General features: G+C 38.5%; 1 protein-coding gene across 1 annotated transcript; it reads left to right on the top strand.

Annotated features, from left to right (window-relative positions):
• The first annotated feature begins 929 nt into the window (after positions 1 to 929).
• Positions 930 to 8,444, top strand: tacr1b (tachykinin receptor 1b). Its single transcript, XM_059538504.1, has 5 exons — positions 930 to 2,084; positions 3,164 to 3,358; positions 5,585 to 5,735; positions 6,159 to 6,355; positions 6,424 to 8,444. Exons 1-5 carry the CDS (start codon positions 1,678 to 1,680, stop codon positions 6,710 to 6,712), a joined length of 1,239 nt encoding a protein of 412 aa, XP_059394487.1. The 5' UTR covers positions 930 to 1,677; the 3' UTR covers positions 6,713 to 8,444.
• The last annotated feature ends 7,275 nt before the right edge of the window (positions 8,445 to 15,719 follow it).

The raw sequence follows: 15,719 nt of genomic DNA, 5'->3' as shown, positions 1-15,719 counted from the left end.
ACACTTTAACATTATTTAAAAGATAAACAGTATAAGAAGCTTTCATTATTCAAGTTTTTTTGTTATTACAGTGGTGGCTAATAACAAATTAACAGAGTTTTAGTGCAGCGATAACTCTAATTTGATCAAACTGGTTTACATGTTTTAGAGAGACAAACTAACACCGTAAAACATCACAGAATACATTGCTAATACTTGTGTAATACTGATGTACTACTGTTGTTTTCCCTCCAAAATAATCTCAATTCCTGGAGGATGATATTCTGAGGAACAGGTATTTTACAATAGACTATCCGGATGGAAAGTGACTTTTTTTTTTAGGTATACATATTTGTTGTTTTAAAAGTTTTCAAATGATTCAAACATAAAGTGCACACTCCAAACTTTTATCTGAGGGTATTCTTATCAAAATTGGAGGGTAGGTTAAGGAATTACAGCTTTTAATAGTTACCTCCCCAGAAATAATGGGACAATTGACTCAAATGCTGTTTCAAGGACAGGCATGGGCTATTCTTTCATTATTTCTACATCAATTAATCAGGTAAAAGGTCTGGAGTTTATCCTAAGTGTGAGATTTGCATCTGGAAGATGTCGCTGTGAACCCACATCATGTCCAAGTGAAGAGACGTGTCACTGTCAAATCTGCAATCAAGAGAATACTTCACGAGAGCAAATACAGAGGGTTCACCAGGTGCAAACAAGGTCAGAGATTTTCAAAAACATCTAAAAAATCCAGACCACTTCTGGAAAAGCATTCTTTGCACGGCTGAAATTAAGATCAACCTGTCCCAAAATGATGGGAAGAAAAAACTATGGAGAAGGCTTGGAGCAGCTCATGATCCAAAGAATACAACATCAAATGTGAAACATGGTGGAGGATGGATGGCATGAGCATGCATGGCTTTCAGTGGCACTGGGTTACTGTGATGACGTGACAGAAGACAGAAGCAGCTGGTTGAATTCTGAAGTTTATAATGATATACTATCGGCCCAGATTCAGCCAAATGGAGCAAAGTTGATTGGACTGTGCTTCATAATGGATGAATTCTCATAACATACAGCACAAGAAACAAGTCTTTTAAGGTAAAAAAAATTGGAATATTCTGCAATGGCCAAGTCAATCTCCTGATTTCAACCCGAATTGAGCATGCATTTCACTTGCTGAAGACAAAACTAAAGGCAGAAAGATCCACAAACAATCAACTCAAATCAGCTGCAGTAAAGGCCTGGCAAAGCATCACAACGGAGGAAACCCAGTCTCTGGTGATGTGCATGAGCCCCCATGTTTTTAAGTTTTCAAGTTACTCGAACTGAAGCCTGTAATTTTTATTCGGTGTTTTGTTCTCAAAACACGTTTGAAAGTCAAACAGTGCTAAGTGACAGTGAGGAGGATGCGCGTGTTCACTGGCGCGTGACTGGAAAGATGCAGCGCGCGGAGTCAAGCCTGGTTCGACACTGCGCGGACACGCGAGCCACAGGAGCGCGTCTGGTGAGGCGCATCGAGTACGCACTCGCGATTCAGCCTGCAGCGTGTCCTGAAGACCCTGGGACAAGAGCACTGACATTACATTTGCTCATTTGGACCTATTATTTTTTTTCCAACCCAATCTTACAACATCAAAACAAACTTTTTCGCTTCTCCGCTGAAATGCCTTTTCCTCTGATTATTTATTGATCATGGATCCTCTATACATCGCCTCACAGAACTCAAGCGGCAACGGGACCAGCGGTTCTTCGGTCAATGACACGGACGTGTTCTCGAACCAGTTTGTTCAGCCGGTGTGGCAGATAGTTCTGTGGGCTATCGCGTACTGCTGTATAGTTCTGGTGTCGGTTGTTGGAAATGTCACTGTCATCTGGATCATTTTAGCGCATAAGCGCATGAGAACTGTGACCAACTATTTTCTAGTCAATCTTGCGTTCGCAGAGGCTTCAATGTCGGCTTTCAATACCGTTATTAACTTTGTGTATGCAGTGCATAACGAGTGGTACTTCGGACTTGTTTACTGCAGATTTCACAACTTCTTTCCAATAGCAGCTGTGTTTGCTAGCATTTACTCCATGACAGCAATAGCCCTGGACAGGTGAGCTATTTATCTTTCTCGGTACATGTATTATGGTAGGCAATTATTCCTTTGAACGACCTTGGAGGTCATCTAAACAGCATCTAAAGGTCATATCGAACAGCACTGTATTACCATCACTTTACAAGCATGGTCCTACCACAGTAGGGTGTAATGTATTACCATATAATTATCTAAGTTTAGTTACTTCTGATGTAGCCAATTAGTGTAGACTATAGCAATTCTATATACTGTACAACAGTAGTGAATTTAACATTGAAATGTTACATGTAATATTAAAATGTATATTTAAATGTAACATGGACCCTTTAAATACTTTGGTCAGTTCAAGGATGATTTCTGGAATTTTATATTATTTATTTGAAAGAATTAAAGAGCAGTTTCATGTCTGTCATTGCACTGTTCAACTAGTCTAGGCAGATGTAGAATTTATAAAGTAATTAATAAGTAATGCTTGCAGTCATTTTTAGAGAGAGTAATTAGTACAGTAATCTAATTAGACTGCTGAAGATCTAATTAGTAGCTAATTAATTGCTTTCTTAGAGTAATTTACCCAACTCTGTAGGCTACCACAGTAATATTTTGTGATCCTAACTGGGTATAAAACATATGTTCCTTCATCTCTGTTCCGTGTGAATGCTACAGATGGATGCTGAAAAATCTCTATTGAGGCATTTCTGATTTATATTATGCTGGGTTGGTTTTGTACTGTGGTATTTTTATTTTAAGTAACAGGCAGTCTTAACTTCAGTTCTTTAGAGTACCAAGTAAATGCCATAGTACATGAATAATGCCACGATTCACTAGTGGCATCTGATACCATCACTGTACTATACCACCACTTTTTGGGGAGGATGGAATTGGTGCAATTCATACCCGTGTAGGAAAACTGTTAAAACTTAAAACAAAGCCACATCCTTTCTATTCCATCTGAGAGAACCCTTGGTTGAAGAAAAAAAAAGACAAACTCAACTAGTCATCTCATTCACTCCCCAAATCAAATCAGCAGGACTAGGCAAATAATTTAGGTGGATTTGCATAAATAGCAGTTCATTGCCTTTGTTAAACTCCCCCTGCAGGTACATGGCTATCATCCACCCACTCCAGCAGCGCCTGTCGTCCTCTGAGACCAAGCTGGTGGTGGGGGTGATCTGGGCCCTTGCGCTGCTCCTGGCTTTCCCCCAGTACTATTTTTCCAGCACTGCACAGCTGCCAGGACGTGTCGTGTGCTACATCAACTGGCCAGAGTACAGCGTGTGGGATTTTCAAAAGACGTGAGTCTGCTCTGTCAAATTCAGTGATGATGTTTCTGTAAAATGAAAAATCAAAAGTGTCACATGTGGCAAATAGTCTGAGATAAACTTTGTTTTGAACAATCTAAAATGCTTATTTGTTGGACAGCCTGCCTAAAGTATGACATTTGAAAATGTCGAAATACACTGGAAACTGGATATGAACTACAGTCAAACTCAAAGCTTGAGTGGCACTACAAAACTCTTGAAATGAATACTTATGCCATTTAAAAAAACTAATATAAAAAAGACAATGATAATTCAAATCCCTCATGGAGCTCTAAATTGCCTAAAAATGCATCCACCCCTCCTCCTCTTTTCCTTCCATTCTGGCACCTTTGAAGTTTGTGCAGTGTGGTATCTCCTACTGTAAGGCAGCATTGCCTATTTTAGCAAAACACCAACAACAAAACAATAAAAAAAATCTGACAATGCATTTGAAAACAACGTTAGGGACACCGTAGGGTGCACTCTCAAGAGTATTCAGTAGGTTCTGTACCAAGTGTGTGGCACGGTCTGATTTATGATATGAATATTTAAACTGTAAATAGCACTAAACATCACCTTTCATCTTACTTACATATTTATCAGCTACTGAATGAGTTTTGATAGATCTTCACACATGGCCAGAGCTCTAATTGCTACCTACTCCAATCCAATTCTCCAATATCCTGCCAGTCTCCTGCAATAGGTGACAGGTGCCAACGGCGTGTGGTTATTTCCATAAAAGCTTAGTCATTCACCCAGGCGTACAGTCAATCTTCCTGCAGGCTTCGCCCTGTCACTCCAATGCAGGGAGAATGTCTACCTCCATCAAGTGGCATAACCTGTCAGACCTCACCCATCTGACTTTGCAAGAATCATTTCTCGAGGTTTTTCTTTAGCTTTTGCCCGCCCAAACTTCCTTTAAAGGTACAGATGGTCAAAACAAAAAGACCAAATCTTGGTAACACTCACAGTCGAGTGTTATCAGTGAACACTGTTTAACCTGCTGGTAGGTCTTTGAGTGTGATGATGGATAGCCAGGGAGGGACAGAAAAGGGGAAACATAGAGAACGGGATAAGTTAATGTTTTCTTTCACACACATATTTTTGTATCTAGCAACTGAAATAAGCAGGATTTTGGCAACTGTACTGCAGGCTTTTGTTTTTGGGCAATCAGCCGCATAGTGCGAACTATGAGCGAACATAGAGCTCGGCTGCCCTTAATAAGACATGGGCTCCCCTGAAAATGAGAAACGTGAAATTTTAGGGGGTCTCAAAAAATATTGACAATGTGAATATTTTGAATTGCAATTTCGGTTGTGTAATGTGATCACGATGGATTATTAAGTGTAAAATAGCAAAAATATTATTGATTCATGCATGACGGTGATTAAAACCTAATTTATTTCAATAAAGATTACTATACATGCTATTCTTGTAATATTGAATATTCTTGTATTCATCAAGGTGTGGGGGCGCTGCGTTGCAAATTCCACATATGTTAGTACTTCATATATTCGTAGAAAAAAAATAAACGTTGGAGGCCATTTATTGCGTGCAAAGTCCTTAATTCATTCTGCAGTTACAGCATTAGCCATGGCAAAAAAGAAACAAGGCAGTTTAATTAAATTTGGTTTTATTAAGAAATTGTGTAGTGATGACGCACGACTGATTCACCTGCTGCAAGCACTGTTAGACCTCCCGCCGCGGCCACTGTGGCAATGCAAGAAGCTGAAGAAAAGTCATCTCTGGCTGAAGATGGTAAGTCATTGTAAGTCCTTATTTGAGGCACGCGCAAGCACAACACATCCCCCCCCCCCCCAAAAGTGGGCTCCCCCAAAGGACACGGTATAGTTCGAACACTGATCACCCGTCATGTTAGCATGGTTGTCTTATTTAATAATCACAAAAGGCAAGAAGCATTTTTTTAATTAATCAGCTGGACAATATTCAATTACCTCACAGCACCCGAATCCTGCGAGCATTCACAGTTCACAATTCAAAAGTTTTTCCAGCGTTATTTTTAAGTGGCAGCTAATGCGAGAAAACACTCGGGACTCTGAGGTGTTGGTGTGTGGTATCTTTTTGTGTAAAAATGTTCACTGAAAATGTGTCTTACCAACTTTGGGTCTAATTTCACCCTAGGTTTCTTGTCTTGTTCTTTGGCTGCCTCCCAATTCCATTTCTCCATCTGGCTGTTTTCTGTCTCTTCCTCTCTCACAGGTATTACGTCTGTGTGGTTGTACTTATCTACTTTCTGCCTTTGCTCATCATGGGTTGTGCTTACCTGGTGGTGGGATGTACTCTCTGGGCGAGTGAGATTCCTGGAGACTCTTCAGACCGCTATCGAGAGCAGCTAACCGCCAAACGGAAGGTCATCAACTGTAGAGCAACTCACATAAAAGCTTAAATGTCAGTTGCCTTGCTAAAAACCAGCTTGGATGGATAATAACCTAGCAACATTTACCAGTTGAAGTTTACCATGTTTGCTGGTCTTTTAAACAAGACCATGTAGGAACATGATTATTGTTTGCTTTAGGTCACTAGGTAAGCAACGAAATCCGTTATTTAACTTGCTTCAGCCCCTTCTACTTTAAAGGGTTAGTTCACCCCAAAATGAAAATCCTGTCATTAATTACTCACCCTCATGTCGTTCCAAACCTGTGAGATGGAACACAAATTAAGATATTGTGTTCTGAAAATAAACAAAGGTCTTACTGGTTTTGAACAACATTAGGGTGAGTAATTAATGAAAGAGTTTTCATTTTTGGATGAACTATCCCTTTAACTTCTGTAGGTGGTGAAGATGATGATTGTCGTTGTGTGCACCTTCGCCATCTGCTGGCTGCCCTACCATGTCTACTTCCTGCTGCATCAGTTCCTTCCCCACTTGTTTGAGGAATGGTACATCCAGCAGGTGTACTTAGGAATTATGTGGCTTGCCATGAGCTCCACCATGTACAATCCCATTATCTACTGTCTTCTCAATGACAGGTAAGAGTTGGTTTAGAGACAAACATTTCAGGTTTAGGGGCAAACTTCTCATGCAATACTCTGTGCAGGTTTCGAGCTGGATTCCAGCAGGCATTTTCCTGGTGTCCTTGTGTCCCTCAAGGCTCATATGAAGGTCTGGAGCTCAAGTCAACTCGCTATCTTCAGACGCAGGCCAGCATTTACCGTGCAAGCCGAATGGAGACCACAGTATCCACAGTGATGCCGGTTATCGAGGGGGACCTTCAGGAGAATACAAATCGATGTTCAATAGATCTCACGTCTAATGGTTCTTCACAAAGCGCCTCCAAGACCGTATCAGAGTCATCCAGCTTCTATTCTAGCAACAATTTAGCCTAGAAAGGAATTTAGGAATTACTTTCAGTGTTAAAATACCAATCTTTTGAGGATAAGGGCAAATGATACACGTTCCATGGAAGGTTGTAATTTGAGATACACAACAAACCAAAACAGGTTTTTAGGTTTTATTGGGGATGAAAGGCTAATGTGTGAAAACTTTATTGTATACTGGTCAACATGACATCTAAAAACTGTGGAGCATTAATACTGTCTTTGTGTTTAGCGAAATTTTACTATTTGACGGAGCCGGCTAGAAATCATTCCTGTAAGTGTTCACCCCAATCAACATTTGCTCCAGGACCTAGTTGGTTTGTTTAGGAAAGCTTGACCAGCTGATCCCCTTGGCAACGATATGTCTGTCGTTACTGCTGGTTATTGATGATACGATAGCCAGCATGACGACGTGGAAGGGTCTGCACCTGTCGTTGCATATTACTGGACTACGAAGGCGACATTGTAAAGGATTTGTCTGGAAGGCAGAGGGTCATGATAATTATAGCGCAGCGAGACAGAAAAATGGACTTTGTACTTACACAGCTACTTCCATTTATATCACCATAATTCTCTGTTAACTCCAGAGTTTATTATTAGCATGCAGTTGATTATTGGTTGCAGCTATACTGCCTTTACAAAGAAGACCATGTTAAATGCATTTTACTGAAGTTATATTTCTTTTTATCATTTTAAGTCTATAATATTTTTGTATCTTTCAATAACAGTGTTTTGTAAATAAAAACCAAGCTTTTGTTTTGTGGCAACTGATTGCATTATCTTGATAAAAAAGAAAGTGTATAAATAGCTAAAGATATTCATAGAGGTTGTGCACTGTGAATATAAGGGCATAATATCTGGTTTGACATGTCTAGCTTGTACAGAAATTCCTGTGACAACTTCAGATCTTTCTCAGCATTATAAAAGCTAGATACCAGTTAAGTTCTTGTTTTATGTGAGGTCCATTTTCTTGCACGGTGGTTGCTGTACATCGGTGTATAATATCATGATGTTGTTTGGTATGGCTTGTGCTCGCTTTACGTGCCTTTTCAGCCCAAATTGTAGAGGTTCTTGCTTTGTTGGGCAGGTGTGAGAGCTGCTTTGATGCTTGCAGAGGAACAAAAGAGCAGCGATGTTGCACCTTTTGAACTGCTGTGCAGCTGCATGCACTAGCATCTCCTCTTTCGTGAGATTTCAGCCCTCTTAATGGACACATGCTAAAACTGACAGAAACACAGTACTGGTTAGACTTGCTTTTACATAGTGTGACAAATCACCAGCTGCATGATCTTTTTTTTTTTTTTTTTAATCTTTATCTGTTTGGTTTGTGTTGTATTCATTGTCCCAACCAGATTTTTGAACGACATATATTTTACCATGAACACATTTTTTGGGACCATAATATAAAGGTTATGCATCATGTAAGGACATATATGAGATTGAATGGGTCCATGTCTGTTGGATTTGAGATCTAGAAGGTAGTATGCTCTAAAAGTTAAGTTGATTTCATTTTTAGCAGACACGCATTTATAATCTACAGTATTTCTTTTCTCTAGAATATGGACCAAAACTGTTAATTCAGGTTGTCAACAAGGACATAAACAATTTCTTTGTCCAACCAAATGCTCTCTCCAGTCTTTTGCAATTGTAAGCAAAAATCGTGGTTTTAAGAAAGACATAACCAAAAGGCCAAAAAGATGCTGTAATTCTCATCCCAACTTCCTGTTACAATATTACACTCTTAAAACTTTTACATCTTGTTTAGACACTGTTTGCCCCTTATCCTCCAGGCCAGCCCGTAACACCCCTTCTGCCCCTTGGTTATCTGATGTTTTACGCGAACACCGTTCTAAGCTTAGAGCTGCTGAAAGGGTGCGGCGCAAATCCAGAAATACTACTGACCTTAATATGTATCAGTCACTCCTATCTTCTTTCTCTGCTAATGTCTCCACTGCTAAAATGACATACTACCATAACAAAATTAACAATTCGTCTAACTCTTGCATGCTTTTTAAAACATTTTCCTCACTTCTTTGTCCTCCTCCTCCCCCTCCTGCTTCATCTCTAATAGCTGACGACTTTGCAACGTTTTTCATTAATAAAATTAAACACATAAGTGCACAATTTTCCACACCACAATCAGTCAAGCTCATATCACCAGCAAACTTACACTCATTTACATCCTTCTCTTCACTCTCTGAGGCAGAAGTCTCAAAACTCATCCTTTCTAATCACCCTACAACTTGCCCGCTTGATCCTATTCCATCTCATCTCCTTCAAGCCATTTCTCCTGCAGTTGTACCTGCACTCACTCACATCATCAACACATCCCTCCACACTGGTGTTTTTCCCTCATCATTTAGACAGGCACATATAACTCCACTACTTAAAAAAAACAACATCAATCCTTCTCTTTTAGAGAACTACAGACCAGTTTCCCTTCTTCCTTTCATTGCAAAAACACTTGAATGAGCTGTGTTCAACCAAGTCTCTACATTTCTCACACACAACAACCTCCTTGACAGCAACCAATCTGGCTTCAGAAGTGGACATTCAACTTAGACTGCCTTGCTCTCAGTTGTTGAAGCTCTAAGACTGGCAAGAGCGGAATCCGAATCTTCAGCACTTATCCTGCTTGATCTGTCCGCTGCTTTTGACACGGTTAACCACCAGATCCTCCTATCAACCCTACTGGCAAAAGGCATCTCAGGAACCACACTTCAATGGTTTGAGTCTTACCTATCAGATAGGTTCTTCAAAGTATCTTGGAGAGGTGAGGTGTCCAAGTCACAACATCTAACTACTGGGGTGCCTCAGGGGTCAGTTCTTGGACCACTTCTCTTCTCTGTCTACATGGCTACATTAGGTTCTGTCATTCAGAAACATGGCTTTTCATACCACTGCTATGCCGATGACACTCAACTCTACCTCTCATTCCATCCTGATGATCCGACGGTAGCTATTCGCATCTCAGCTTGTCTAACAGACATTTCTTCCTGAATGATGGACCATCACCTTCAACTTAACCTTGCCAAGACAGAACTGCTTATGATTCCAGCAAACCAATCGTTTCATCACAATTTCACCATCAAGTTAGGCACATCAACCATACTCCTTCAAAAACAGCTAGAAGCCTTGGAGTTATGATTGATGATCAGCTGACTTTCTCAGACCACATTGCTAAAACTGTCCGATCCTGCAGATTTGCTTTATTCAACATCAAGAAGACCAAGCCCTTTCTTTCGGAACATGCTGCACAACTCCTTGTTCAAGCTCTTGTTCTGTCCAGGCTGGACTATTGCAATGCCCTCTTGGCAGGTCTTCCAGCCAATTCTACCAAACCTTTACAATTAATTCAGAACGCGGCAGCAAGATTAATTTTTAATGAGCCAAAAAGAATACATGTCACACCTCTGTTTATCAATTTGCACTGGCTTCCAATAGCTGCTCGTATAAAATTCAAGGCATTGATGTTTGCCTACAAAACTACCACTGGGTCTGCACCCATTTACCTAAATGGGTTACTTCAGACTTATCTGCCCTCTAGAAGCTTGCGTTCTGCAAGTGAACGTCACTTGATTGTGCCATCCCAAAGAAGCACAAAGTCACTTTTACTGACTTTTAAATTAAATGTTCCTCCTGGTGGAATGACCTGCCCAACTCAATCCGAGCAGCTGAGTCCTTAGCCATCTGTTTTCTTTATATTATATTATTTAAAATCCCATGCTAGGTGTACTGTGTTAACCTAACTGAGACTTGTTATAGCACTTATATATCATTGCTCTTTTTGTTGTTCTTGATTGCTTCCACTGTCCTCATCTGTAAGTCGCTTCGGATAAAAGCATTTGCTAAATGAATAAATGTAAATGTAATGTAAATGTAAAAATAAAGAGGCTTTAAAAAGGTTCTTCAAAGCGATGCCATAGAAGAATCATTTTTGGTTCTACAAAGAACCGTTCAGTCAAAGGTTCTTTAAAGAAATGCCTCTTTTCCCCTTTATAATTTAAATAACCTTCTTTCACCACAAATAACCTTTTGTGAAACAGAAAGGTTCTTCAGATGTTAAAGGTTCTTTATGGAAACATTTGAACAAAGCGGTTGTTCTTTGACATCGTAAGGCACCTTTATTTTTAAGAGTATAAGTATATCATCAATGGACAGAAAATTGTATGTTAAAATCATTTCATGGAATTTATAAACCGACTACTTGTTCAGAAAAGCTGCCGACACCAGAAACATAAGTGAACACAAAATCAACTTTTGGCTGAGCCAGAAAGTGCTGTCCAAGCAGTCAAACAATAAAGTTTCTAAAGTTCCACATAGCTGCATATATTACACTCAGCATTCAAATTATTCTGATTTATTTACATATGATGTATGTAATTTTTTTATGTAAATCTATTGCTGTCTGTATAAAATACCTGAGAGAGTAAGAGCTTTAAATGTATAGCCCTACACTGTTAATATTAGACTGAAATGGAGGAAACATTACTGTGTATTTTGAAGCTTGGCATTGTTTGATTATGTTCTGCAAATGTTAAATTTAATATGGTTCTCGTTCGTCTCTCTGCGTCACTCAATAAAAATGATCAGATACAATTACCATATTCTGGTTGCATATTTTTTTAAAGGAAGAACTCATTGCAATCTTAACATATATATATATATATTTAAACTTCCAACTTAAATTAAAATCCAGTCATTACTCATGTTAGAGAAAGAAGCTGATAGCACAAAGCTGAGACAAATGGACTGATATTATGGTCATTCGTCTCACATTTGTCTCAGCCCCGAATGAACCAGTGTGAAAGGGTCTGAGGAAATGTAGAGAAGACAAATGAATTGTTCAAGGCTGTGTGGGAATATCTGAGGCAGTAACTGTTTTAGCACCAGAACTGTAATCTCCACATCCACACTCTTCTGAGAGTTGTGATGAAACCCTGTCATGCCCCTTAGAATGAGCTAAATTATCTGAGCATTGCAATGAGTAATAATTTAACTGTGTTAAAATCAAAGTTCCTTCCATTTTTCCTCTTTAAATGCTCCCTGTCCAGAGACAAACTGCAACTGTGCAGTACTTCAGACAGGCACTATTTCTAAAACCATTACTAATACATCAGGCTGTTCAGACAACAATAAGATCACTGTGCCAAGTTTTAGCAGTGCTCTCAGATGTTCTATTCACTGGGGAGAAAATGAAATCTGTTGGGTTTAATAGCATCGAGGTATATGCTGCATGCTCTGACAAGAAGTCTGGCATCGCCCTCCATCAACAGTCTCTAATTCTATATAAAGCAATGTTCTGGTAGTGGATTGCATCAAACTGTAATTTCATTTAATTAACTTTTTCATTAGCCTTAAAAGTCATGGGTTTATACTTCTATAGAGAAGCACTCAGAAACACTAGTTTTTGACAAAGATGGGCTATAGAAGGTAACAATAAACGCTCAAAGTTCAAGCCAGAGCTGCATTGTCGATACATCTTATGTATTTAACATTGGCTAGATTTGCTGAAAAAAACGAGAGACGTGAGATTGATAGTTTAGGAGGCAAAAAAAAAATACTTTATTTAAGTTACTGTATAATAATTATTATTTTTCAGCACAAATACAAATATATATTTTATTATTAATTGTAATATATACCTTAAATTATATCATGTTTTTTTTATATTTTTTAATACATTTTTAAATTATTATTTATTTTATTCTATTATTTAAAAAATATATAATTTTATAATTTTCCTCACAAAAATCATTTATTAATTTAATATTCACAGATAATTAATTATCTGCTTTTTAATTTGTATTAAAAGCTGGATATTACTATAAAAATAATAATTAAAAAACGTATTGCTGAGCCTTGCCGTGTAAACAATATACTGTCAGAAAAAACAGCCTGTACCCTTAAAAGAACAACTTTGTACCTCATTTAAGCCTAAAATATGTACCCTTTCTGCTATAAACCTTTAGGGGGAAATAAGATTAAAAAAAAAGGTCCCTATGAAAGAGTATTGTATAGATTTTGGCCCATTGTTCACCCAATGATGGCTCTGAATTCCACGTTCTCATTTTCAGACCTGCTCTCCAGCCCCCTATCAAAGGCCAGAATATGATTTACCTTGAAAGGATCTTTGAGCATCACTCACTCGACGCGAGCGGCTCCCCGGGACCTGGTGCACACAGAGTTGTGTTAATTTAAGTCTTGATATAATCAGATGCTACAGTGACATCTCCAGCTGAAGTGCGAGGCGGGGCTGTGCTTGTCTTTGATAACCTGTCATTCAATCTATTGAATGGCTAAATGGGTTTTAATGATATGCTTCATGGAGTCCAAGCAGACATATCAAAGAATGCCTCTTTAACAAATGATTAATCACAGCACCCCAAGCCATCTACATAGAATAATTATAACTATACACAGCCTTGATAATCCTTGATTGATTAGGCCTAGCAGTCTGTATTTACAATACTCAGTTATTAATAGTGAATCATGAAGCTTAGGAAGATAGATACAGGCACAACATGCAAGAGAAGTGCATTAAACTGCTTCCCTTTCATCATCCTCTCTCCACACTTGGAGCAAATCAAATGGCCTAAACACAGTAATGGACAAAAGAGCAGTTATGCTCAATGCACTAAATAATCTCATCGTCGTGTTATACTCAATTTTAGTGAGCTGTGAATGATATCTATGGCCTTGAGTATCTAAATTGCCTAGGAGACAATAAAGCAGTTAAAGTAAAAATCCCATTAATTTTCTCCATAGAGAAATTCCTTTTTACCAGTAAATTATGAACCTTTCAAGGTAGACTGAGGTTGTTAAAGAAATTAAATATGCTTCTGTCAATGGGATTTCAACTTTAATAGAAACTAAATACATTCATAAAAACAATACCCATTATTATGAAATGAAACCACTGAAAAGCCACTCAACCTCATATACCACCAGCTCATGTGAAGCATTACAAATGAGTCAGTCAAGTGATAATTACGTTTTGAATATAGATATTTTTCTTACAAAAACGCATCGATTCACCATCGAGTATTTTGGACTGATGCATGCAACACCCACTGAGTGGCATTAAACAGTTTGAAAGATCAAAGACAACTTTTTATATAACTCTGATTGGATTCGTCTGAAAGAAGAAAGTCATATACACCTATGGGGTGAGTAAAACACAGCCTCATTTTTGGGTGAACTAACCCTTTAAAGTTGCAAGGAAATGTTATATAGTCTAGTACCTTTCCACTTCAAATCAAAGTTTGCATGCAATTTTGTGACCTATCGCAGAGCTGAAAAAAACTATTAAATTATTAAAAATCAATCTGATCTCAAACCTTTGAAAAGTTTTTTAAGATAAGTTTTTTTTTTCATTTAGGATATGGCACGTGACCTGAATATGTTTTCCTGAGCTTTGCCCATTATAATATTGTGCATCAGCATTAATATTCTGTGTCTACTCCTTGCATTAATTTCACACCAGACTCCGGTCATGTCTGGGTTCCAGACATCAAAGATTTTGGAAGAGTGGCCACAATTACATCTAGGTTTGATGAAGGGATGACCTACACCCACCCTTTGGAGGTCAAAGTCACTCACTCCAGCGCAGGTGGTGAACAGGAGCCAAACTATCATCAGAAACAACAGGAATACAAACACCAAATTACTCAGGTGAACAATGATTATATTAACTCCAAGAGACATGAAAAGCATGAAAACAAATTAAACGAAGACAAACCAATTTTTTCAACAGGCAGTGCATGCATGTTAACCTCCCATTACGTTTGATGGAAACAAACAACTGGTGTCCACAAATAGAACAATCTATGGACTGGCAAGAACCCAACAGAGCTCATTAGATATTTGAAGCATGTATTTTTCTTTTCATTCAGCACTTGAAGAACTGCTGACGGGGTAAGCAAATCTAGTTCAGTGTTGTTCTGGCTGATTCCTAATTACCTCGTCAACACTGAGGTTAAATCCAAGGTTAAACCGCTATACCACCCATATATGGCAGATCACATAAATAGATTAGTGGGTTTGTTTAAAGGAACTTTAAAATAAAAAACTTGCTAAAAATGTACTCACTATCAGGACAGCCAAGATACAGAGGAGTTTGCTTATTCATCAAAACAGATTTGGAGAAATTTAGCATTACTTCACTTGCTCACCAATGGATCCTCTGCAGTGAATGGGTGCCGTCAGAATGAACAGCTGATAAAAACATCACAATAATCCACAAGTAATCCACACCACTCCAGTCCAGCAATTAATACCTGGATCTCTTGAACAAATGTTGAAAAAATTGAAAAGCGGTGAGGTTGTAAGAAACATATCCATCGTTAAGGCATTTTAACTTTAAATGGTCGCCTCCAGCCAAAATATGAGTCAATATCTATATTAACGTTTCATCCAGTGAAAAAGTCCATCCATTTTCCTCTTATATCAAAATCCAGGAAGATATTTTGCTAAAAATGTTTTGGCTGTTTTCATTTGTAGTGCTTGAATTGTGCATATTTCTCCCCTGATTCAGACAAGACAGCCTTTTCACTGAAGGAAGCAAGATTATGGATTATCCACTGAAGTGGATAATTTGTGGATTATTTTAATGTTTTTATCAGTTGTTTGAACATTCTGAGGAAACCCATCACTGCAGAGGATCCACTGGTGAGCATCTTGGATGGTCTGATTTACAGCAAATTTTCTTTTTTGGTTGAACCATTTAATTCTAAATTTGAAATATGGTTAATTTAAATGTCTCTAAAGTGCCATATTTTACATGCAAGACAGCTTTGTGGCCATAACAGGCTACCATAATCAGCAGCAACGGTAAAAGAAACAGAGACGCAAGTCCCCTCAGGATGTGATTGAAGCACAGTAAAGGTCATGTCTACACGTTTGCCAACTTCATCGATTGAATCACTGTCAAACAGACAGTTTCTCTTTCTGCATGTTTCGTTGAAGGAGTCCTGGTGATCTTCATTGATAAAGTGTTAACCCTCATGTTCTGTTT

Source organism: Carassius carassius, chromosome 45 (assembly GCF_963082965.1).
Source record: "Carassius carassius chromosome 45, fCarCar2.1, whole genome shotgun sequence".
Taxonomy (NCBI): Eukaryota; Metazoa; Chordata; class Actinopteri; order Cypriniformes; family Cyprinidae; genus Carassius; species Carassius carassius.
The sequence above is the reverse complement of the archived record's forward strand: the minus strand, read 5'-3'. Positions and strand labels throughout refer to the sequence as shown.